Genomic DNA, 23699 nt, shown 5'->3' on the forward strand with positions numbered 1-23699 from the left:
CTACTGTGAGTCTTCCTGTGCTGGGCAAGCGCTTGAAGCCTTGGGCACCTATCCCATTTCTAGCGGTGACTGTAGGGAAGAAGTTCAGTATCTAGTACACCTGAAGCATGTTGGGTAGAATCACACAGAAATATCAAATAAAATTGTAGACAGTATCTTTGAAAACACAAGTGTCAAATTCTCCCAGGAACACTGCATGCCAGAGCCTGAGCACAACTGTGCACAGGGTGTGAACTCTAATGGCGGTTATACATGCAGGTCCTAAGTCCTTAGTGTGCTGCATGGTGCACATCAGCGTGACTGTGAACACTAACGACATTAGTGGGAGGTAGTTCAGCCTGTAGGAAGTGGGGTCTAGTGGGAAGCAATGAGATCATTAGGGCAGTGTCTTTAAGGGAATACTGGGATCGTGCTTCTCCTGTGCTGAATGTAGCACAAGTGCGTATTACAGATTGCTTCAAGTTAAAGTTACTGTAGACAGCAAATGTGGTGTGTGTAAGAGAAGAGCAGACCCAAGTGAGCAGGTCTCAGCTGTAGTGGTCACAGTGTGGAGTGCTGTGTGCACAACATGACCTTTGTCCTTTCTATTTACAGGTTTTTTGGACCCCGAGAAGAAGCTTTTTTCTCATCGAATATTGTCTAGAGATGAATGTATTGACCCATTTTCTAAAACAGGAAACCTTAGGTACGTATTTGGCTGAATTAGTATGGGGACAGTTTACTATTCGGTTTTCTCTTTAAAATTTGAATTTTGAGCCAGGCAGTGGTGGTGCACACCTTTAATCCCAGCCCTCAGGTGGCAGAGGCAGGTGGATCTCTTAGTTGAGGCCAGCCTGGTCTACAGAGCCAGTTGGAGTACAGCCAGGTGCACACAGAGAAATTCTGTCTTGGGGAAGAGAAAGAAAGAAGGAAAGGAAGGAAGGAAAATTAAACTTTGGGACTCAGCTTCAGAGGATTAGTCCCTGATCATCATTGTGGGGAACATGACAGCAGGTGGCATGGTGTTGGAGTGCTAGCTGAGAACTCACATCTGATCCACAGTGAAGCTGGGCCTGGGTCTGGATTTTTGAAACCTCAAAGCCCATTCCCAGTGACATACCTCCTCCAATAAGGCCACACTTTCTAATCCTCCCCAGACAGTTCACCAACTAGGACCTAAACATGGGACTTGTGGGGTCTTCTCAGTCAAACTACCATAGACCCTTACGGTACCCAGTCCCGAACCCCCAGCCCTATTCCCTCCTCTGCCCCGTACAGTTACGCAGTTACTCTGGTGCTTTTGTTGATGTCAGAAGTGGTGCGGTGGCCATACCCCCTGCATGTTGTCTTGCTCTTGGCCTCTCACCCGTCTCTCTGCCTTCCGTGTCTCCCTTCACCACTGGCCTAGGAGAATAGACCTTGAATTTCGGGCCTATGTAGAGGCCTGGCTAGAGCTCAGTATTGCAAAGACAGGAAGCAGTGACTGCGAAGGTGCAGGTTTGGAAATAAGGCAAAGTAGCCTAGAGAAAGTGAGGGGCCTACAGGAAGCAGCAGTGTGACCCCAGCAGCTGTTAGAATGTCACAGTTTTTTCACATGGCTTTCTGAGTTGAAGGATGAGGACACCAGTACCAGCATCTCAGAGTTATAATTTCATAGGAATTTGCCTGGCTATTTGTTCCACTAGTATGCAAAACCCAAGTTAAATAGCCAAAGTGTGGTGTCTTCCCTATTTCCTTTTGTGTTCTCTTTACTTGTTTCCTGTCATCTCTAAGCTTTTGTGACAGGGCTAGCGCTGCCTCAGTCCTCCTTAGAAAGCAGTGTTATATATGAAATTTTCACTTTGCTGAAGATAATTTCCCATTTCTACCAAGAAAGGACTGTGTCTGCCATTCTTATGTATCGGGTGGCGTTTGTTTCTGTAGTGTGTTTCTTTCCACCTGGGCCATGACAGTTTTGTGTACCAGGTGAAGGGGTGTGGCTGATGCAGGTGCCCTCTTCTAAAGTTTCATTTTCACATGGAGACATCCAGAGAGAAAGCCGTGCGAGTTGTTATTAGCTGGAGGAGAATGTGGGGTGTTCAGGTGGAACAAGACCTCCCTTTGCTAGTATACAGGGATCAATGAAAACAGGAGCTATCATTGGTGACTCATCAACCTGCAAAGCTTCTGAAGGGATGGTTGCTAGACCCAGTGCATCACCTGGACAGCACACTGCCACCTGTGCTGTGCTTGGCGACAGCTGGAGGGCCACTCTAGGGGTGCCAGGTGAACTCTTGGCTCTATACCCTGGCTGTGTTTGTGAATGTGGTCTGACCCATTGGCTTACAAGAACTGAGTTTTCAGAGTTGTGTTCTGACCTGTGACTGAAGAATTTACCATTTTTTGAAGTTTTTTTTTGTTTTTTTTTTTTTTTTTTATGGAGGAGCCCTAACAGTGAAAGAAAAAATATTTTAGTGTTACTTTCTCTGGACAGAAGTTTAAATCGTGACATAAGCGAAAGACCCTGTTATAGCTTGCTTCTTAAGGCGTCTGCTGTCTGCTGTTAATATAGTCAAGAGTCGTAAACTGTTCTTTTTAGCAGAACAAAAGATTATTGTAAACTGGTTTTGCTTGTAGAAATCTCTTTCCCTGTGGAGACTCAATGGTTTGCATTATTGATGACCGGGAAGATGTCTGGAAGTTTGCCCCTAACCTCATAACTGTGAAGAAGTATGTCTACTTTCCTGGCACAGGAGATGTGAATGCACCCCCTGGGGCCCGGGAATCTCAGACAAGAAAAAAAGGTGGGTGCTTTCCTTCTCAATGTGAAATTAGTATTTTGATAAATGTTTATCTCTTACTTTTTATTTCTATAAAGACTTACAAATTCAATATTCACTTTATTTTTTTTTTTTGCTTTTTATTTGTATTTCAGTTTTCCTGTGGCAATTGGATTTATGTAATGAAAAGTAGGATATTTAAAAATTACAGTAGGGCTGATGATACAGTTCCATGGTATACTGCTTCCTTCCACAAGGCCCTGGGTTCAGCCCCCAGTACTGGAGGAGGAAGTGGGGGCGCAGCAGGAGATACCATACCTACTGTTCTAAGTTTTTGCTGACCGAGTAAAATTAAAGATGCTGTCTGAGTATCCAGCTGTGGTGCTGCCGTGTTTTATCCCAGGTCCTTAAACAACACAACCTGTGGGTTATATATCTCACAGAGGAAGTGCCCCGTACCTCTTGTGGGATACAGTTGTTCCCCTTGTAAGACAGCCCCAAGCAGGGACTTGACTCGCTCTATTGCTTGGTTGGTTTCCGGCGTAGAAACTGTTAGGCACATGTGAACCAGGGTGTCCAAAGGAAATTTACATTTCTTTATCCTTCCTTTCTTTTTTTTTTTTTTTTTTTTTGACATAGTCTTTTTATGTAGCTCAGACCCTCTCCCTCAAACTGAAACAAAATATTTAAAGGCATGCCATTACTTTTTTGTTTTTTTTTTTTGATTTTTCGAGACAGGGTTTCTCCGTAGCTTTTTCATTCCTGTCCTGGAACTACCTCTTCTAGACCAGGCTGGCCTCCATGCCATTACTTTTATAGTCTCTGAAGTAGAAAAAGGTAAAAATTCTGTTTTAGGGCCTTGTAGAGGAGGGCATTGATTTGGAAGACCACGCCCACATGAGCTATAAAATCAGAAGGTTTGTGCATGGCCACAGACCTGAGCTACTGATTTTTTTTTTTTTTTGTCCAGCTGTTGGATCAGAAACTTCTGAGGCCTCAGCTAGAGGGTGGGCAGTCTAGACTGTCCTGGAGAGGGTACGGTTCAGTTTTGAAAGTCATTACCATTAAGTAGCAGCAGCTTTTCCTTTTGTATGCTTACTTAGTAAATCATTCTTCTAAAGGAGCTGGCGTCTTGGAACAAGCTCTGTCGCTGAAGGGTCCTGAGGAAGGTAAACCTGCTCCTGGGCTAGAGCAGAGCAATGGCCTTGGGAAGGCCTCCCGGGAACTCAACGGTGGCGAGGTTGTACCAGGTGATTTTCCCAGTAAAGCGGTTGAGAAGGATACCTGGTCCCTCACCCGGTCCTCTCCTGCCAGCAACCCTGGTGGCCAGGAGCTGACAGAAGCGTCAGAGCTCCCCGTGTCTTGTGAATGGGATAGTCGGACCACACCAGGGGCGCAGCCCACTCAGGGAGACTCCGCCCAGGACTTGGACTTTGACCTGTCCAGTGACAGTGAGAGCAGCGAGAGCAGCAAGTCAGACGGCCGGAAGTCCTCTGCTTCCGATGGCGAGAGTGAGGAGAAAAGCGGCCGGAAGTCTCCAGCCACCCAGGACAGAACCAAAGTTCCACTGCAAGGGGGTCCCCCTGGCACAAGTGGGGGGAGACCTGCAGCAAGCCCTTTGGGAGAGTCTGGGCCTAGCACTCACCCACATGACAAAGCATCAGACCTGGATACACAGGAGGAGGGTGAACGGGACAGTCTCTGTGGCCTGGGGAATGGCTGTGTGGACCGGAAGGAGGCTGAAACAGAGTCACAGAATAGTGAGCAGTCAGGTGTGACTGCGGGCGAGTCCCTGGACCAGAGTGTAGGGGAGGAGGAGGAAGAGGACACAGATGAAGATGACCATTTGATACACCTTGAGGAGATCCTGGTCCGAGTTCACACCGACTATTACACAAAGTATGACAGATACCTCAAGAAGGAGCTTGAGGAAGCTCCAGATATACGGAAAATTGTGCCAGAGCTCAAGAGCAAGGTACTGGCAGATGTGACAGTGATCTTCAGTGGACTGCACCCAACAAACTTCCCTGTGGAGAAGACTCGTGAGCACTATCATGCCACAGCCCTGGGAGCCAAGGTCCTCACTCAGCTGGTGCTGAGTCCTGATTCCCCAGACAGGGCCACTCACCTCATTGCAGCACGAGCTGGTATGTTTCACCATCCCTGATCCCATGGGTAGGACCATACAACCAACAGTGCTCCCGGGTGGGCATACACCTTCTGTGCTTTGGCATGTTCTCTTTTTGAGACTAGCTCATAATGGAACACTCTTTATAATCATGACATTTTAAAGACAAGGTGACCGGCTAGGGGGACAAATGAGTAGATGAAGTGTTTGTCATACAGGTATTAGGACCCGAGTTGGGATATCCAGAAGCCATGTAAAGCCAGGCTCAGTGTATATGTTTATGTATCATGTATGTATGATACAGTATGATATAGTGACAGACACAAGAGAATCCCAGAAGCTCGTGAGTAAAATACCCTGGTGTAAGCAGACAACAAAGACTTTGTCTCAGGGCAAAAAAACAAAACCCAACATCCAAGGTTGTCCTCTATCCTCCACATTCACACAGACACACACAAACACTCAGGGTTGATAATCGAATTTGGGTAAAATTTCCAAAGATGTCCTCTGACCTCTGCATTTGTGTGTGGCACCTGCACACACAGAGACACACTTAAAAACACACATGCAAGGTTGATAATCGACTTGGGTAAAGGGTGGGTTTTTGTTTGTTTTTTTCCTGTGCACATTTCACCTGTCGTGGGTCCCTAGAACAGTAGTCACTTAATGTGCTTTGTATAACATGGTAATGGATGTTGATTTGAGAAAAGCTTAAAGAAAACAAACAACCAATTACTTTTTTTTTTTTTTTTTTTTTTTTTTTTGGAATTTTTCGAGACAGGGTTTCTCCGTAGTTTTTGGTTCCTGTCCTGGAACTAGCTCTTGTAGACCAGGCTGGCTTCGAACTCACAGAGATCCGCCTGCCTCTGCCTCCCGAGTGCTGGGATTAAAGGCGTTTAAAGGCGGGCGCCACCACCGCCCGGCCCAATTACTATTTTAAATAGTCTTCATAAGCAGCTTGACTTTTCCTTACTTAAGGTTGCCCACATTCTCTAGGCACTCCATGTTCAACAACAGTCGGTGAGTTAGGGTATGTTCCGCATGGCTGTCAAGGTGGCTCATTCCCAGAGTCTCCCTGAAGCTTACAGTCTTATTTGCCTCTGGCTTCTGACCATACTGTCATTTGCTCTGTAGAGCAGTTACCACAGATTAGTGGGGATCAGACAAGCTTTCTGGCCCCAGCAACATCTTCTGAGGAGAGAATGTCGCCATCAGCCTTCCTCAGGAACAAAGGGGGTCATTCTTCCAAAGTGTTGAGAGCAGAAGTCAGGTCCCTTGGGTTGTGTCTGTGTGTGCACCTGCTTGTGTAGGGACGGTCCAGTACTTGGTTCACATCTCTTGTTTGCCTGATTCTGAAGCTCTCTGTGGAGACTTCACCATAGGGACAATGTGAGATGTGACAGACATGTCCTCATCCTACCTTTTCCTTTGAAGAGAATGGCTTTCTTTAAGACACAGTTAGCCAGAGGCTCAGTTGACCACCTTACAGCATAGGGTCACTGAGCTGTGTACAGAACAGCTGTAATATACCAGGACAGGGCAGGATCAGCTGGAGACAGAATGAGGAAGCACTAGGTGGGTGATCAGGAGCCTGCAGGAGGCCCTTGGCATAGGAAGGACCAAAAAAAAAAAAAAATAGGCAGGGGAAACGCCAGGCGCCAGGCTGGTTAAGGAAGCCTTCGAGTTTAAAGTGGTAGGATGCCTCAGTGTAGGGAGAATCGACATGGCCTCTTGATGGATCTCTTGTCATGGGTGGTACCAGAGCCCAGGTAATAGATAAGCCTGGAGGGCAGGGCCCTAGCTGTCTGCAAGGATAACTTGAGGAGTAGAAAGCAGTTTAGATACAAAAATCCTGTTGGCAGAGGTTCTAATTCCCAGTGGTGAGGATACTTGTAAGCCTGGTGTTCAGCTCCATTTTAAGGATATGTAACCCCCACACTGGTATACCAGGGCAGGCAGTCTGACATGTTGTCTCTGCAGGCACGGAGAAGGTGCGCCAGGCACAGGAGTGTAAGTACCTCCATGTGGTCAACCCTGACTGGCTTTGGAGCTGCCTGGAGCGCTGGGACAAGGTTGAGGAGCAGCTCTTCCCACTCATAGACGACGATGCCCGAGCCCACAGGTAGGCTCCTTCCCATCCATTTCACCGTGTTCCACACTGCCTTTCTTCCCGAAGTATCCAGCCACAAGCAGACATCTATGTGTGGCCCCATGATCTTCCCAAGCGGGGCCAGGAGGTTCTGTGGACTCCATTCTACTTCATATCCAGCAGTGTTTCAGGTGGAAAAGTGAGTTCTGGCTGGAGACAGTGAGGAGAGTCTTGGTGCTGCAGAGTTTCCATTCAAGATTCAGGACATGCTAGTTACTGTCCTGCTGCTGTGACACAGGACCCTGACAATTTAAGGAGGGATCTGGGTGCAGGAGCTTGAGGCAGCTAGCCATGCTGTTTGAGCGTTTAGAAAGAAAGAATGATAGATGTTGGCACTCAGCTAGCTTTCTCCTTCCCGATTCATAGGACCTAAGCCCAGAGAATCCCGAGATGGTGCCCCACATTCTTTTAGGGTGAGTCTTCTCCTTGGTTAACTTAATCAGAAAAATCCTTCACAGGCATGGCGAGAGTCTTCTTGATGGTTGTAGACCTGTCAAGGTAGGCATTATTAACCGTTACAAATGCCACCCAACTCCCAAGGCTGCAGTGCTCCTGAGAGGTGTCTGTTCTGTCCACCCTGGCCTTGACCTCTGCGGTGTGACTTTCAACTCCTCCTTCCTCTGTGAATTCAAAGATGAGCAGCTGTTACCATCCAGAGAAGCTTCACATCTGGGTTTTCTTTTAGTACAATTCAGTGTGGGATTCAGGAGTATATCCTGGTTTGCAGAGATTTCTGCAGGGTTGATATTGTCAAACAGTTACATAAAGAAACCAGAGGAAGGGTGGTGGGATGAGGACCATGGAGCCAGTCTGCAGAATTACTCCAAGAGGGAGGTATATGGAAAATGGAACAAATGTATTTGTGATGAGAAACTTAGTTGTTGGAGGCAAGTGGCAGTCAGTTTCCTTTGAGAGTATCCTGGTCATTATCAGCTCGAGCAAATATCGAGCATGAAGCACAAAGAACTGAAGTTGTCCTGCTGAGGTAAAGCTTCCAGGCAGGTCCTGCTTGGTGAAGCTGGTGGTTGTGCATCGTGTGATTTTTACACATAGTTATGTTCTAGAATTTTGAGTTGCAGATCTTCCATCTTAAGCATTCAGTCGAGAATTGAAGAGGCATTTCATCTGGAGCCTAGTCAGTAGTTTCTGGTTATCTGTGGTACATATTGCTACATTCTCATAGCCACATCCTTACAATCATTGTGCCTCTCTTTGATCTGTGTCCCTGGGCCATGTGTTATTGACAATACTGTTGATGGCCCTTGCTCTCACCCACAGGGATAACAGCCCTGCAGCCTTTCCAGACAGGCAGAATGTGCTCCCTACAGTCTTGTTCCACCCAACACCCATCCATTCCAAGGCCCATCCTGGCCCTGAAGTTCGGATCTATGACTCCAACACAGGCAGGCTCATTCGAATGGGCACCCAGGGTCCTGCACCAGCTCCCTCTAGTGCCCCACTAATCCACGGAGAGCCTTCCTCCTTCAGGTATGTTGTGGCACTTGTAAACTTCCTTTGCTGAGAACATAGGTATCTAAAATGTTAAGCTTTAGTTTTTGAACCTGTTACAATGGTTGTACTGGATCACAGTGCGGACAAGTGACATTTGAGGCCTTGTTCAGTCCTGAGTTTGTGTTGGGCTACCTATCTGACAATGGCAATTTCCAGTGCATAGAACACCTTTATCCTTTATGAGTCATGTGTCTCTACACAGTGCTCAGTGCTGGCAGGGTACTCAAGAGTATCCTGGGGGCCGGGCGGTGGCGCACGCCTTTAATTCCAGCACTTGGGAGGCAGAGGCAGGCGGATCTCTGTGAGTTCGAGACCAGCCTGGTCTACAAGAGCTAGTTCCAGGACAGGCTCCAAAACCACAGAGAAACCCTGTCTCGAAAATCAAAAAAATAAAAAAAAGAGTATCCTGGGGTAACCATCAGAGGTGGGTCCAGCGGGTGCTCTGACCTCCCTCCCAGATCTGTCCTATGGCCAGGCAGTCTTGGACGCCTGGACTCTTCCACATACTGAGAGAAAACACTTTGTCAGAAGGGTGTGTGAGAACACTCAGCAGACCAAATGTCATGTGTTGGCCGGGTTGGTAGTGCCCCACACATGACAGATCCTTATTACCCTCTGCTTTCTCTGTGCAGTCTTAGCCATCTCCATCCTTGTGAACCCCTCAGGCTGCCCATATATAGCTGAAGCACATCCTGCTTGTTTAAATAAGGAGCCTGGAGGTTTGGGGCAGTAGATACAGTGTGCAGCTTGCAGTAGGCGTGCCATCACCTGCCCATTCCTTTGTACTTCTCCAGAAGCCCTGAGATCATCTCTGGTAGTTGCCCTATGCAATCAACAGCCCAGAACTATAATGGTGTTAGTTCTGCTCTGATTGCAGTGGGCCCTGAAGGCCTGAGCAGTTTGCACATTTTCAGCAGAGTAGTTTTAGGGCTGAGCAAGAACTTAGTCCTGTGTGGCCCAACCTCAGTGACACACGGCAATAGGAAGCAGGGTTGGTGCAAACAAAAAAGCCTAGATACTCATTCAGGACTGGTGTGCAGTGGCACTCTCTGCTTCCTCAGTGCACCTCGAATGCACCTGCTGCTTTGCAAAGCAAAAAGTGTCATCATTACTAAAACTTGTTTTCTTCTAATTAGTTACTTACATGCTGGAATGTGTCCACTTGCTGCTGCTTCTAGTCTATACCATCACGTTACCAAAGTTGGGCGTCTGAGTTCAGGGTTACGAATATTTTTAACTGTGGTACAGCATAGCAGCTGTTTTGCAAAAACATGTTGCAGTTTGCCCTGATACCCAGAAGAGTAGATTTGTATGCTCTAGGAGATGTTTGTGCTGGACACATCCAGTAGCTGTCCTGGGATGCTAATGGCTAGCAGGAGCTTTCTAAGGCAGCCTAGCCTCTCTGTGGATGTGGGCTCACTAGTAGAGTACACTTCAACCAACGGCCTTTTATGTCCTTTCCGCCCGTTTCTGTGCTGGGTTCTTCCTCTGAGAAGGTTAGTCAAGTAAAAACTTAGGAAGCCCCCTATGTGCTCACATGAGAGCTGCTTTGATTATTGCTATCCTGCTACTGCTTCCCTCCCTAGGCATGACCTCATTGTTTGTGTGGTGTGCTACCAGGGATTTTCCTCTCTCTGTAGCAGGCACCTATGGCTCAGACATTTATTCACTGTCTATGGAATTAAGTTCAGTGGAGATTCACTATACATTGCTTTTCTTGACATTTTCACAGTTCAGTCTGAGCCTCCTTTCAGATTCTGTTGTGATTAATACCATGTGGCAAATTCTCCATATGCTGAAGTGTCACCTGGTTCCAGAACACAGGGACAGCAGAAGTTTCGGCACCTCCTGCCGTAGCCACAGCCGAGCCTAGTGGGTATGAGGTTGCAGTCACATACATGATCCCGAGTAATTTGTTTGTATGAGAAGTCTGCATTTGGTTCAGAGCACTGCATGTATTTACTGTCCTAAGGTGAAACAGTTACTCTTGCCAAAGTGTCCTTTAGGCTATCCTCGTTCTTGAGGTCTTGGTTCAGGAATAAAGAGGATGAATGTGCAAGGGCACAGCTGGTGTGGGGTTTGTACTCCTAGGACCTACATAAATGCTGGCCTCAGTGGTGCGCATCTGCAGTCCTGCCGCTGGGCAGGTGGAGACAGGCGTGACCCAGCCCAGCTGAATCAGTTAGAGGCCTTATCTCAGACATGTAAAGTGGAGGGTGATTGAGGAGACACATGATGTTAACCTCTGGCCCCCATCATACATATATCACATCAAAGCGTGAAAGGATGCTCTTACCTCATATGGGCAGCAGCGATACCTCTGTTCCCCACTTGTATCTGCATCTCACTGCTTTCTGCTTCTGTGACAGCGTGATGGAAGAGAAGCCAAAGGGCACAGGCACCAGACACTCGTGCCGAAGGTTGGATGTTAGAGATCAGGGTGGGGTAGGATGTTCTAAAGAGTCTTCTAGTAAAGCTCCATGGCAGGAAGTGTACTAGAACAGAAAAGGTAAAATCACATGGTACAAAACAAGAACAAAAAAAGGAAAGCCACATGGAACCAAAAGCTCAACCCCAGGTGAGGTGGCGTGGAACTTGTTGGCTGTAGGAATGTGCAGGTCCTTTATGTGGTACACAGGTGCACTCAGTTGGAGGGCAGGGCAGGTGTGGTCTCAGGGCTGAGCTAGATACCTGGAGCCCAGGTGGTCAGTGCATGTGTACCTAGGTGATCTCAGGAGGATACTCTGTGGCAATGAAGAGAGATTAGCATTCAGCTTGTAGGGATTGGGGGTGTACAGTGAACACTAGCCTCCACACACACTAAGTACAAAGGTTTCAACCCAGTGCTGCCTGTCCACTCCAGGGTGAAGTGTGTTTGTGTCTCGCTGAGGATGTCTGAGTGCACTCAGTATTTGGCTGGGCTCCGGCAGTGTTTACTAAGAGTGTGCGCCCTTTGACCCAGGTTCTACCTTAGGAACTGTGTCCTAGAAGTCAAAGCAGTAACTGAGGACAGTGGAGTGGGACACAGGATTTGGAACTCAGATTTCTTTCTTGCTGATAATAATCCTAAAGCTGTCACATGGAACAAGCAATGGTGTTGGGAGCAGCCCCAGTGACCAGCTGGGCTATGGCTGTGTCCACACTGGGTTCTTCTCGGGGGCACCTGTACCCTTCTGAGCTGAAGAGACACAGTGCAGAGTTGAGGCCGCCACAGCATCCAGGATTTGAGAAGCAATGCCGAGAGACGGGAGGCCCAGAAGGAGCCTGGTGACTACAAACTACCTCTTTATTCTGGAGCTCTGAGTCCTTCTAGATCCTCTCGCCAACGATATCTGTGGTGGGATTGTGCTGGGGTGGGATTATGTCATGGTCAGCCCAGAGAGGCAGATATGAGTATGGGAAAGGGGTAAAAAGATGGAGAATTCAGGCAAGATTCAGGAAAGCTCTATGTACCCACCCTCTGGAGGTTTTGTGGAGGACACTTTACATCATATAGAAGGTTAATCACTGGTCCTAAGTGATTGACTCTGGAGGTCAGAGGTTGGGGTTGGGTTTGAAGTTCCATGTCTCAATCTTTCTAGGGATTAGCCCTGTTCTGAAGCTGTCTCACACTTGATGGACACGCCAAGGTTTTGATTTTTGTGTCAGGAACTGGGAACACCCTAAGATTTCCCCCTGAGCACAAAGTCTCGGTGGTCAAGGGGTCCACATTTCTGTTGCTGTCTGTTCTGCAGTATTATTATAACCTGATAAGGGGCAAGAAGGAGCTGTGATTGAAGGCTATTTCTGAAATTCAGTTTCTAAATTGCAGTTGGACAGCAGTGCTTCCAGAATTTAAAGTAGCCGCAAAGTCAGTATGTGCTGGTGTGCACCTGCGCAACACCTGTGCAGTCTGCTTTCCACGCTGCGGAAACCAACTCAGCCTCTCATTTAGTTTTCCTTAACTAAAAAGCAAAGGCACCTTGTCTTAAGGTGAGTACAGTGTTAGGTACAATATTGTTTTTTAAATTATCTGGCTTTGTTTGAACTGTGTGTCAGTAGATTAGGGATATCCAAGACAAGTGAAAAGTAATTGTTGTCTGAAAAATAATTTGAATATGGTAGGCTGAGCCTCAATAAAGCTTTTAATACGACCACAGAGAAAGCGAGTTCTAAAATGTGAAGTCACCCTCATACAGCTCCAGGAGCTGGCCTCTGGCAGTGCATCCTGGGAGGTGACTGTTTTGGTGATGTCTTCTTTTGAACCTGGAGGTGTCTTGTGTACCCTGTGCCAACTTATCCTGGTACATTAGAGGGTAATAAGGAGTCATCAACTGTATTGGTTGTAGAAACTTAATGGAAAGTGGCTTTGTATGCTCACACTGACACGTCTTCTCAGCATAGTTCACTTTGGAGGCTGCCAGGTAACCAGGCAAGTGCCATACTCCTGCTGTCCACACTTGAATGCACAGGGAACCTTAAGCGCCACGAGGTCAGCAGGTATCGGAACTACTTATTCATGACCCTGACCAGTGTACATAAGGAAACATGGAGGCCCTGCCCCTTCCTCTTTCCTGCTCGTATGCCTGCACCAGAGAACTAGATGTCTGAGGGCAGGAGCACCCGAGCACAGAAGAGTGCTCTCCTTGTGGTGTTTGTGTCCACTCAGGAATGTAGCTGAGGGACTTGGTCCCACTTTGATCAGTCCCACTCTGCAGGGAGCTCATCTTTACTGAGTGGAGAAATCTAGCATGTTTTCCTAGCCCCACCTTGTGGAGTACTCCCCTTTGACTTCTTCCATCCTTTTAAACTTGCCTTCCTTTCTGCTGAGTCTCATACGCTGAGCCCTTGACCAAGTAAGTGTGCTCTGGTTCAGCTCTCCAGTCGGCACCTGGTGACTTTATTTTTTATAGTCATACCCACCACAGCTCCAGACACGCACAGTACATCCTTGGCTGTAGAAAGTCCTTGACCCATCTCAGTATAGTGGAATGGCCCACTGTTCCAGCCATCTACAGCCTATGTAGCTCCTGCTTTGTCTGTCACGGGGCTCCTGTGCCTGCTGAACTTCTACCTCCGTGAGAGTGGCAGTTAGCCTCGTCCTGGGCCTGGAACTCTATGCAGACCCATTGTGACAGGGTGCTTAGCAACAGCACCAAGCACTATCCTTGATGATCATTGTCACCCAGGCTGTGAAGTTGTAAGTTTTGCTTGGTACTTGGTGGCTAAGAGTACAGAGGAGTCTCCCAGACTTGTCACTGAGTGAAGTCAGGGACAACTGTAGGCACTTCTCGATGACACTTGAGATAGTAAATGTGGGGCTTGAGAGCAGGCTGTGTCCTGTTGTAGGTGATGTCCATCTGACCCCACCTAGCTCCATGTCTGAAGCAGGGTGAGGTACAGGTCTCCTCTGGTCATGTGAAGAGGCCGACCCCTCAGCCTGACTGAACTTACTAAGATGACAGGGGTCCCATCTGGAAGCGTGAGCCCAGGGAGAAGCCAAGCACGGCTCTCTGAGGGACACTGAGCTATGAGCATTTATTGAATATGCTTGCCCTTCGGTGAAACAACCGTGCCGTTGCCATCCTCTGAATTGTGTGGTGGTTGCTGTAATGTGTAAGTCTTTGTATGTTTTCTTTTATGTGAGCACTTTCTTAGTCCACCATGGTTGTCTTTGCACCTTTCAACTGGGCCTTTAATAGAGCGCTAAGTGTTTTCACTTTGTGAATTTTGTGAAGTCTACTTATCAGCTTTTCTTGTTGTGAATTGTGTTTTCATTTTTAAGTTTATTACTGATAGCCCAACCCTCAGATTTCTCTGGTGTTTTATTCTATTTCATATACTAAAATATGATCTGTTTTCAATCAGGTTTGGGTTTTTTGGAAGGAGGGTGGTATAAAGGGGTGTGTGGATGTGCACACACAGATGAACGTGGAGGCCCAAGGTCAGTGTCCCATGGCATCCTCATTGCTCTTAACCTTATAGTTTAAGAGAAAGAGTCTCTCACTAAAATTTAGTAAGCAGACTGATGAGTGAACTCCAGAGGACTGCCTGTCTGCCTCTTGGGCACTAGGACTGAAGGAGCTTGTGTGACCATGCCAGGCTTTTACAGGGGTTCTGAGGATCCCAACTCAGGTATTCAGGTTTGCATGGTGCTTTCTTGAGGCACTTTTTATAAAAGTGTTGAGAGGTCTGTTTCAGCCCTCCTACCCCAAAGGTACATGAGGATATGGGGGATTGAGTGGTTAGCATTTTGAGACAGTCTCACTTTTTAGCCCAGTGTGGCTTGGAACATAGCTGTCCTCCTGTTGAAGCTTCTCCACTGCTGGAGTTACAGCTGTGCATCTCACTAAGACGTGAGAGTTCTTGCTTCAGTTGTTTTTGTTGAAAATGCCCTTTTCTCCCTTGACCTCATTTGCAGTTCTCAAGGTCAAGCGGGTACGTGACTGTAGAGCTGTTTCCTAGTTCTGTCTGTTTCTATTAACTTGAGGATGCAGCACCTCAAGTTACTGTCTAAAGATTGATTTATCAACTCATTTTCAAAAGAACATTAAGTTATTGTTAACACACATCTTACTTTAAACACAAAGTTGCTTCCGATTGGGAAGGAATATAAGGGGAGTGCTCTTCTTAGGGTCCTGTCACACTTTTCTCCTGCTGGTTCTGGGAGTAGCTGGCCTCTTGCCCTGGCTGTGAGCTGGGCATGACTTTGGCAGTGTTATCCTCGGAAGATCCACACTCGGCTGTAGTAGAGAGGTCTTTCCTTACACTTCAAACTTGGTAGAAACATTAGACAACTTTAAAGAGAAGGAAGCAGAGTACACTTAATTTTATAAATTAAGTAAAGGGAAACTCACAAGAGCTTTGGAGCTGCGGGTGTTGGGAGCAAACAGTGGCTATAAATGTCGTCAGCCAGGTATCTGGGGTCCTGATGCTGTCCCTGGAACGGAAGCATGGCCAGGGAAGAAGATGCTCTCTTCAAGTGCTTGTTACTCAGCATTGGACAGCAGTAACTTGTGACAGCAGATGGCGCCCTGGTGTTAACAGTTCTCCAGCAAGCCTCAAGTGTCTGGGTCTTCGGATCTCAAGTGTTTACAAAGGTTATACAAGTGAACAACTCCCTGTAGGCCTAGGATATTTAGAATTCCTTAGATGTTGGCATCAGTTGGCATTGGAACTTCTGTGCAGGCCTAGATGCCATGATTTTCTAGCTCCTGACAGCAGCTAGTATTAGCAGTGTCCAAGCCTGGGGTGGCTTAGACTCTAAGGGTTAAGCAGCACTATGGAAGGCTTCAGCACCAAGGTCCATGATTTTCTTCTAGTCCTTCAGTCTTCTGTTCGTCAACCTCGGTCTCCCCTTGGTTTTATCCCAGCTGTTGTGAGCTCTTCAGTTACCAACCCTGCTGCTTTGGCATCTCTGTGTGCCCACTGGTCGACTCTCACTGCCACTCTGCTGCCTCTAACCTGACTGTGACTCTGCTGCTTTCCTCATCTTGCCACTTAGCCCACTCTACTAAAAGTAAGCAGATAAAGATTGAAGAGAAGCCTAATGCTGCAGAACTAGGTAGGAGAGCATCGTAGGAGAACACTGCCCACCCACCTCACCAAGTGAGCCAATCAGCCTGTCCTATAGAGCTGGAGGATGGAGTTTTCACAGTACTCATAGCATTGTCCTTTGACACCAGTCAAAGGCAAGTCTCTGGTAGGCCCCCAGGGAAATGGGGTCCCTTTAGTCTAGGTGGAAATTGTTTTAGGGTCTTCTAGAGCTTGCCAAGACTTGGTGTATGATAGCAAAAACTCTAGTACAGGAGTTTGAAACAGCCCTGAGGCAGGCAGCTTTCCAGCAGTGTCCATGGGGGTTCGAGAATGGCCAGTGCAGCATAGAGAGAGTCCAGCTATCTGTTTAAGGCAGCCAGGACAACAGGAAAGTCCATTTGCCTCACCTCCAAATTCTTTGCTTATATATAAGAAAATAACATCAGAAGGAGTGTTTACTGTAGCAAATTTACTAATAGTAGTGATTTGTTGATTTAAGTAGTAGTAATTGTTGATTTAAGAGTCACCTCTGTCTCAGAAAGGCAGTATTGAGCCTTTGCCACACACGTCCTGATCGTACTTTCTGCTGGGCTGTCTGACTTGATCAAGCTGAATTTTACCATTCATGTATAACATGAATAATAAAAATCCAGAAACAGATATTGGAGAGCAACCCGAAAACCAGAAAGCAAAGCAGCCAAGCCACTAGAGAAGTCTTACTCTAGGCTGGGTGACCACAGTCAAATATTCTCTCTTCCCATTTTATTTCCCCTCTAGTGCTGGGATCACAGGTATGAGGCACCACCACCTGGATTTGTTTCTGCATTGATCTTGTGTAGCCCAGGGTGGCCTTCCACTCAGAGACCTGTCTGCCTCTGTCTCCCAAATCCTGGGATTAAAGGTGTGTGCCACCGTGCCTGACCTCTAGTGGCTTAGCTTTGCCCTTCTGATCTTTAGGCAAGCTTTATTTATTAAAACATAAATAAAATAGGTATGAACATGGAGTCTTAACTTTGGAAAAGCAGAGATTGCACTTTTAAAGGTATCTAGATAGAAAATGTTTCCCTCATTAGATAATATTTAGTTAGCCTAATACAGTTGCTTTTTAATTTGTGACTTTGAGTTAATGCTCCATTATTCTTTTTCCTTACATCTAATCTCTATGTATGTGTGCATATGCCCATGCATGTATTTGTGTAGGTTTGCATATGCTATGGCGTCCTTGTGGAGGTCAGAGGACTTGAGGAGTCAGCTGTCTTTCCACCTTGTGGGTCCTGGGCATCGAATCAAGTGGTCGGGCTTGGCTGCTAGTTCCTTTATCAGCTGTGCCATCTCGCCGGGTCCCACATTTTTCTTCATGGTAGTGGGGTCTTACCACCTTATCTGTAGTGTCTGTGACAGCCAGCCTGGGGAAAGAGCTGTTCTAGAGACAGCTCTCTTATTCTCTGCTTCAGCCTTCCAAGTCCTAGAGTGTATATATGAGCCGCTGTGCCTGGTACGCCTTACATTTTGACATGAACTTAAACATGCATAAAATGTATTCATTGAGGTCCGGCACACCTAGGTGTACATTACACACAAACGCTGTTTGAGCATAGCTGCAGTTTTGCCATTAAGAATAGCAGCTTCATGTTGACATGTTGGGGGTCACAAGTAGGAATGAATATCCCAGCGGGGCCTCCAATTGGATATTCAGCAACTACAGTGTCTTTGAAGCTTGAACTTGGTCCTTGTAGCTGATTGGTTACTACAGTACTTAATGAAGCTGTGCACAAGTAATCTAATGTTTCTTCCCTGGCCTTTGTAAGCAGATAATTCCGCTCCGTTGATATCCATCTCTTAATTCACTGATCCTGTTTGGGTTCTGTTTTGTGCTCTGAAGAGCATGTAAACGTCACTTTTGTTTTCTTTTGTCTTTATTTCTTTTGACTGTGACTTTATTCAAGGGTAAATGACATTTCCTGATGATTTCTAGCAAACCATTTGTCTTTAAGTTTTGTGCTCAGGTCAAGTCAGGTGGACAGGGTGGATTCTCTGTAAAGCAGGTGAGTGTGAGCCTCCAGAGGGCCACAACATGGCTGAAGAAGAGCTGCTGGGTTTGCTAAACAAGCAGATAGCAGGTGGGCACAGTGGTCAGAACACCTTTTCTTTTCCTCCAAATGTTCTCCGTGTGTGTCACCTCGTTCAAGAGTCAGGGGTCTGCTGCAGAGCTGGCAAGGTGCTATGGAACTGCTTTCCTCACGCGGGACTGTAAAATTCCTTTCAGAGCTGTTCAGCCACATCAGCAGCAGATGTTTGGTGAAGAGCTGCCAGAAGCTCAGGATGGAGAGCAGCCTGGCCCTGCTAGAAGAAAGCGACAACCCAGTATGTCAGAGACAATGCCGCTGTACACTCTCTGTAAGGAGGACTTAGAGAGTATGGACAAAGAGGTGAGAATGTGATGCAGGCCCCAGGTCCTAGAGGCTGTCACCCGCACACCAGAGTCAGTGGGTCCGTGCAGAATAGACAGCACATGTTTTCCTGCTGAAAGGGGTTGTAACCATGTGAAATGATGGACACAAGAACAAGTGAGCCCCACTCCCAGAGCTCCGTGATAGTGTCTGTAGACATTCCGGATTGTCACGACAAGAGAGTACTTCTGGCATTTTGTGATACAGGAGACACAGTGCTTTTCAGGGTAACCTGTTAGGGAACAACAGTTCAGACAGAAAGTTGATGGAATTCAGGATGAGGTAACCTAAATTAGTTTGCATTCAGTTGAACATAGATTTTAAAACCATGGATTCAGACAAATTAACACCAGTTTCTTCTGTCATTTTTACACCACTAAATAGTTTTAGATACATAAGTAGTTAGCTCTTTCAAATGCTCTGCTTGGGGAATTGAGTACCAGGACTACAGGTGCGTTTTGTTTACAGGGTGCGTGTCCTTTAGAACTAAAGCAAAACTGTCTCAGAGGTCAGTAGCCTGTACTCTAGACTCATGTTCTCATACAAGCCCTGGCTCAGCCCTGGGCATTCCTGGGACCCTTGGCCTCACACATCTTCCCCGGCTCTCAGGCTAGCCTTCTTACAGGGCTTCTGCTCCAGGGATTTTGTTGTGTCACCTGCAGTGTCATTGCTTTGCAGACTGCTTTTAGGGAACCACTCTAAGAGTTGAGCCTCCAGTCAGGAGGACAAAAGCTGCCTCTCCACTTTTCCTGCAACCGTAGTTGAGCACAGTCACCTGGCACACTGTGCTGTGGGGACAGGAGTGTTCTGTTTCCATTGATCATGCAGCAGAGAGATCTCGAGGAAGAAACATGGTTTTTCATTTAGCAAAAGCAAGAAAATGCAGACAATATTTTCAGGGTGGAATTCCATCAACAGCTCAGATTTTTCTCTCAGACGATAACTTCTGAGCTCTTTACCATGTCTGTGTTCTTGAACATTAAGTGTTTTATTTCATGAAAAGGTTTTTCTGGACCACTGCTTCCTTGTCCTCAAGGTCAGCTGACTTACTAAAGCAGTGCCTACTCCCCCGCAAGTTGCATAGTTGGCTCTCCACCCTGCATGGTTTCCATACTGCTGTTTCCCTTCTGGCTTCCTGGCCTGTCGCAGAGGGCACAGCTTGACCACACTTGTGGTTTTATTCACTTAATGTCAAAAGACCTCAAATTATCCTGCGAAACAGCAACTTTGAGTTACTCCAGAGTCTTACCGTTTTGGCAATAGGAGCCAGCCTTAACCCCAGCCTTCCTTTCTCAGAAGCGTGCTCCTAAGAAGGAGGGGCTGGCGCTATGGTGTCACATGCATGGGTGCTTGCTCAGGTGAAGGAAGAAAACTGGAGGCTTCACAGCCCTCAGCACCCTGCGTAGGCCCAGAAAAGCAAACATCCTGTCCTCCAACAAAGATAGCAGCCAGGCTTCCCCATACATAGGCATAAGGAAGTGTTCTTGCCTTTTGTGTGCCATGGGCCACTGGTCAACATGGACTCTTTCCAGTCTTCAGGAGAAGCAGAGGGCAGGTAGTCAACCACACAAGATGTAAGCACCAGGCTATCCTCACATGCCTCTGGCCATTTAGGATCTGCCTGAACCCGTCTACATCCGTTCAGTGTCGATGTGCTTGCACATAGTGCTTAGATTCAACACTCTCTTCTTGTCAGAGTCCGTGCTCTCAGCAAACCACCCTGACCCAGGTGACCTCATCTTACCGAGCACATCCACAAAGACCATATCTCCATTGAAACCATAGACACAAGGACCAGAGCAGGACTTGGGGTGCGGGTCAGAACTTGGGCCTCTTTTTCTGGCAGAAACACACATTCACATTCCTCCCTGTGGCTACCTGAGGTGCTTCCATGGGTGAGTTGGCAAGGGTTTTTTCCATACTACAAATCAAACATTTACTTGCAGTAAATCATGAAGAAATTTATTTTAAAACACTTCTTTGATTATATATAATCTTGTCGTTTTCTAAAGGTGAAAGCAAACTTGCATGCTACTAAGGTGAATTTACTTATTTAAAGTGTTTATGAATACATGTTTCCATGCCTGTGGAGACCAGAGGACAACCTTGGACATCGTTCCTAAGGAACTCTCCACCTTGGGTTTGAGACGGGCTCTCTCACTCACTAGGCTAGGCTGACTGGCCAGCAAGCCCAGTGGGTCCACCTCTCTGCCTACACAGCTGGATTATAAATGTGTATTGCTATGCCTGACTTTTTTGTTAAGTTGTAGGGATTTCATTCAGATCTTCAGGTCTCCATGCTCGCATAGCAAACACTTTACCAATTAAACTGTAGCACCAGCACTGTTTTTCTTGATTAAATATTTGATACTGCAGAATATGGAGCACCCTCTACATTTTTCTATTAGTTGATATTTTGATTTTTTAATCATCAACTCTTATAATACTATTTTACCAAGCACACACACACACACGTGCTCATGAAAGAAAGGACTGACTGAAGGAGGGAGGGGAGGAAGGATGGATGGATGGACGGACACATCATATAATGGCAGTAATATGCTTAGGGCCATTTCAATAAATTGGGGGAAAATTTGTGCTAATCCCAAACCAAAGTTCATTTGAGGATTTCTTTTTTTTTTTTTTTTTTTTCGAGACAGGGTTTCTCTGTGGTTTTGGAGCCTGTCCTGGAACTAGCTCTTGTAGACCAGGCTGGTCTCAAACTCACAGAGATCCGCCTGCCTCTGCCTCCCAAGTGCTGGGATTAAAGGCGTGCGCCACCACCGCCCGGCGAGGATTTCTTTTAAAATAAAATTTTAAAGTCAGCAACTCAAACACCATGTATAAAAAACATTCTAATGCATTCAATATAATTGAAGGTACACTAATTTCATATTTGTCTCCTAATGGTGGAAAAATATTGTTTTCTGAAAATAGCTCTCTGTGTACGAGCAGAACGCTTGGTATACACAGCAGCAGCACTGCCGTTCAGAGCTGTTTCAGGCAGCGTTCATTGGCATGGTGTATTGTGGCAGGGTACAGATGTTGGAGTTGTACGTATAACTCTGCTAGTTAAACTGTCAACTTGAATCACTCAGAAAGTGAATCTTAGTGAGGAATGGCCTCCATCAGGTTGGCCTGTGGGCATGTCTGTGGGGGGTTGTCTTGACTATTAACTGAGTTGGGAAGACCCACCCTGAAGGAAGCCCACTGAGCTTAGTGCAAGCAGGCAGTATAGGCGCCCTCGTCTGCGCCTCCTGCCGGCTGTGGTGTGACTAGCTGCTTCACCGTCTGCTACCTTGTCTTCCTCAGTAATGAGCTGACCTGAATTGTAAGCCAAACAAGCCCTTTCTTATGTTGCTTTGGTTGGAATGGGGTCTTTTGCTTGTTTTGTTTTGGGTTTTTTTGTTTGTTTGTTGTTGTTGTTTGTTTGTTTGTTTTATCATGGGAACAGAAATGAAACTAGAACAGAAGTTGTTACTAGAAAAGTGGGCTTGTTACTGCTATGAACTTGACCATGTGCCTTGTTGTGCATTGGACTCTTTTATTGGAGGATTGTGGAGGATTTCGGAACTTCGGACCAGAAAAGCTTTTGAGTGCTCAGAGCTTACTGGCCTCCAGCAGGAGCTTAGAAGAGAAGATTGCTAAGAATAATGAAGACAGTGGAGGAATGGTTCAGAGGGGAACAAGAATTTTTGTCTTAACTCAGTTAGGGCTATTTGTGGATATTTTTGCTAAGAATCTGTGTGCCTGGGGCTGGAGAAATGGCTGTGATTGTCCGAGCTCAGCACCACTGAGGTGAAACTGTCCATGCCTCACTGGGACAATAGAAACATGTTTCCTCGAGGTCAGCACACAGAAGCTGCCAGGCCAGGCTGCATCTTGGCAATGTATGAACATTGTCCACATGGTACTCATTTTGAAGGCATAAAAGATGCAAGATTGAGAGAGCCATAGAAAGCGGCTGAGACTTGGTGCCTTGTAGCGGGGTCACGGTACCTATGGAGGTCCTGCTTAGGAGAAAGACGCAGATGAGCAGTGCTCTCTCCTCCTCCCCACTGTGTCTGTGCTCCCTGAGCTGGTGAGCAGATCCCTGTCCTTGTCACCCTCTCATTCCTGTCTTCACAGCGGTTTTGATGGCTTACTGCCCAAAGCCCAGATACCTAATGGAGGCGCCAGTGCCACCACTGTGAGCAGGGAAAGCCAGTGCTCTTCTGAGCACAGCACTGGCAGTGTCATTCCCTGTCCAGAACCACGGAGCAGGTCCTCACTGCCTAGAAAGCAAATTAGAGATTGGGGTGGGCCAAAAAGGTACAGCAGAAACATGCGTAGTTAACAAAATCAACATTGTGCTTTAGTCTTAGCTGCTTTGTAATCCTGTGTGTGTTTCTAGAAATATGTCGAAGTCAAAGATTCTAGTGGAATCCCCAAGGCAGAATACCAGCCTGGAGAGGGTCAGGACTACCTGCAGGCTGGTTTTCTACAAAGAAACAAGTGGGCTTGGAGGGTGTAGGCTGCTCCATCACTAGTAGCATGGGTAGGTAACTAGGTTAACTAGACTGTCCAGGCCTTATCACTAATAAACTGCTCTGGTAGTTATTGGTTCTGTACAGTTAAGAGAATGATCGTTGATAGCCATACTTCTGGTTTTAAATGGGTGAGTTTATTAATTACACAGCAAGCAAAAGAAGAAAAATAAATCTCATAGCAGATAGAGAACAGAAATGGATAACCATCTAGTAGGGTGACTGGAGTAGCCCAGTTGAGAGGACAAACAAGAGGTAATGGCACCAAAGCAAGGGCATGCAAAAATGCAGCAGAAATCATCTGGGGAGGCCCTTGAAGGCAGCCAGGCAGAGGTCCTGATCCAGAGCTGCAGGCAGAGCAGAGGGTCCCCTTGGGTGAGGCTTCAAGGGGCGCACATAGCAAGCAGCAGTAGATGATATCATCAGTCAGGCAGTTCCTGCATCCAGCGGCAGTGAGCAGGCAAGCTGAAGCAGTCAGCTAGAGCTCTTGATTGTGCCTCTCTGTGGAAAGGCTTCCCAGTCCCGCTCTAGACCTTTATACGGAGGATAAATGATGCTAACATCTGCTAGGGTTGCTTCATCTTCTGCCTGTTCTCAGGGTTTCTCTCTAACAGCCCTGGCTGTCCTAAAACTAGCTCTTGTAGACCAAGCTGACCTCGAACTCGGAGAGATCCACCTGCC

The 23699-nt window shown here is 46.8% G+C and overlaps 1 protein-coding gene across 3 annotated transcripts in view; it reads left to right on the forward strand.

The window, feature by feature from the left end:
- Ctdp1 (CTD phosphatase subunit 1) overlaps positions 1–23699 on the forward strand; it is a 58027-nt gene that overhangs the window by 15722 nt on the left and 18606 nt on the right. The window contains exons 6-11 of one of the 3 annotated variants that reach the window (XM_057789203.1): positions 595–685; positions 2596–2762; positions 3860–4885; positions 6847–6988; positions 8294–8503; positions 18309–18471. In XM_057789203.1, the coding sequence (XP_057645186.1) occupies positions 595–685; positions 2596–2762; positions 3860–4885; positions 6847–6988; positions 8294–8503; positions 18309–18471 (1799 nt within the window). The remainder of the gene's footprint in view (positions 1–594; positions 686–2595; positions 2763–3859; positions 4886–6846; positions 6989–8293; positions 8504–18308; positions 18472–23699) is intronic. The other 2 variants (XM_057789204.1, XM_057789205.1) reach the window with 2 other exon arrangements.

The sequence above is a fragment of the Chionomys nivalis genome, chromosome 14, assembly GCF_950005125.1.
Source record: "Chionomys nivalis chromosome 14, mChiNiv1.1, whole genome shotgun sequence".
Taxonomy (NCBI): domain Eukaryota; kingdom Metazoa; phylum Chordata; class Mammalia; order Rodentia; family Cricetidae; genus Chionomys; species Chionomys nivalis.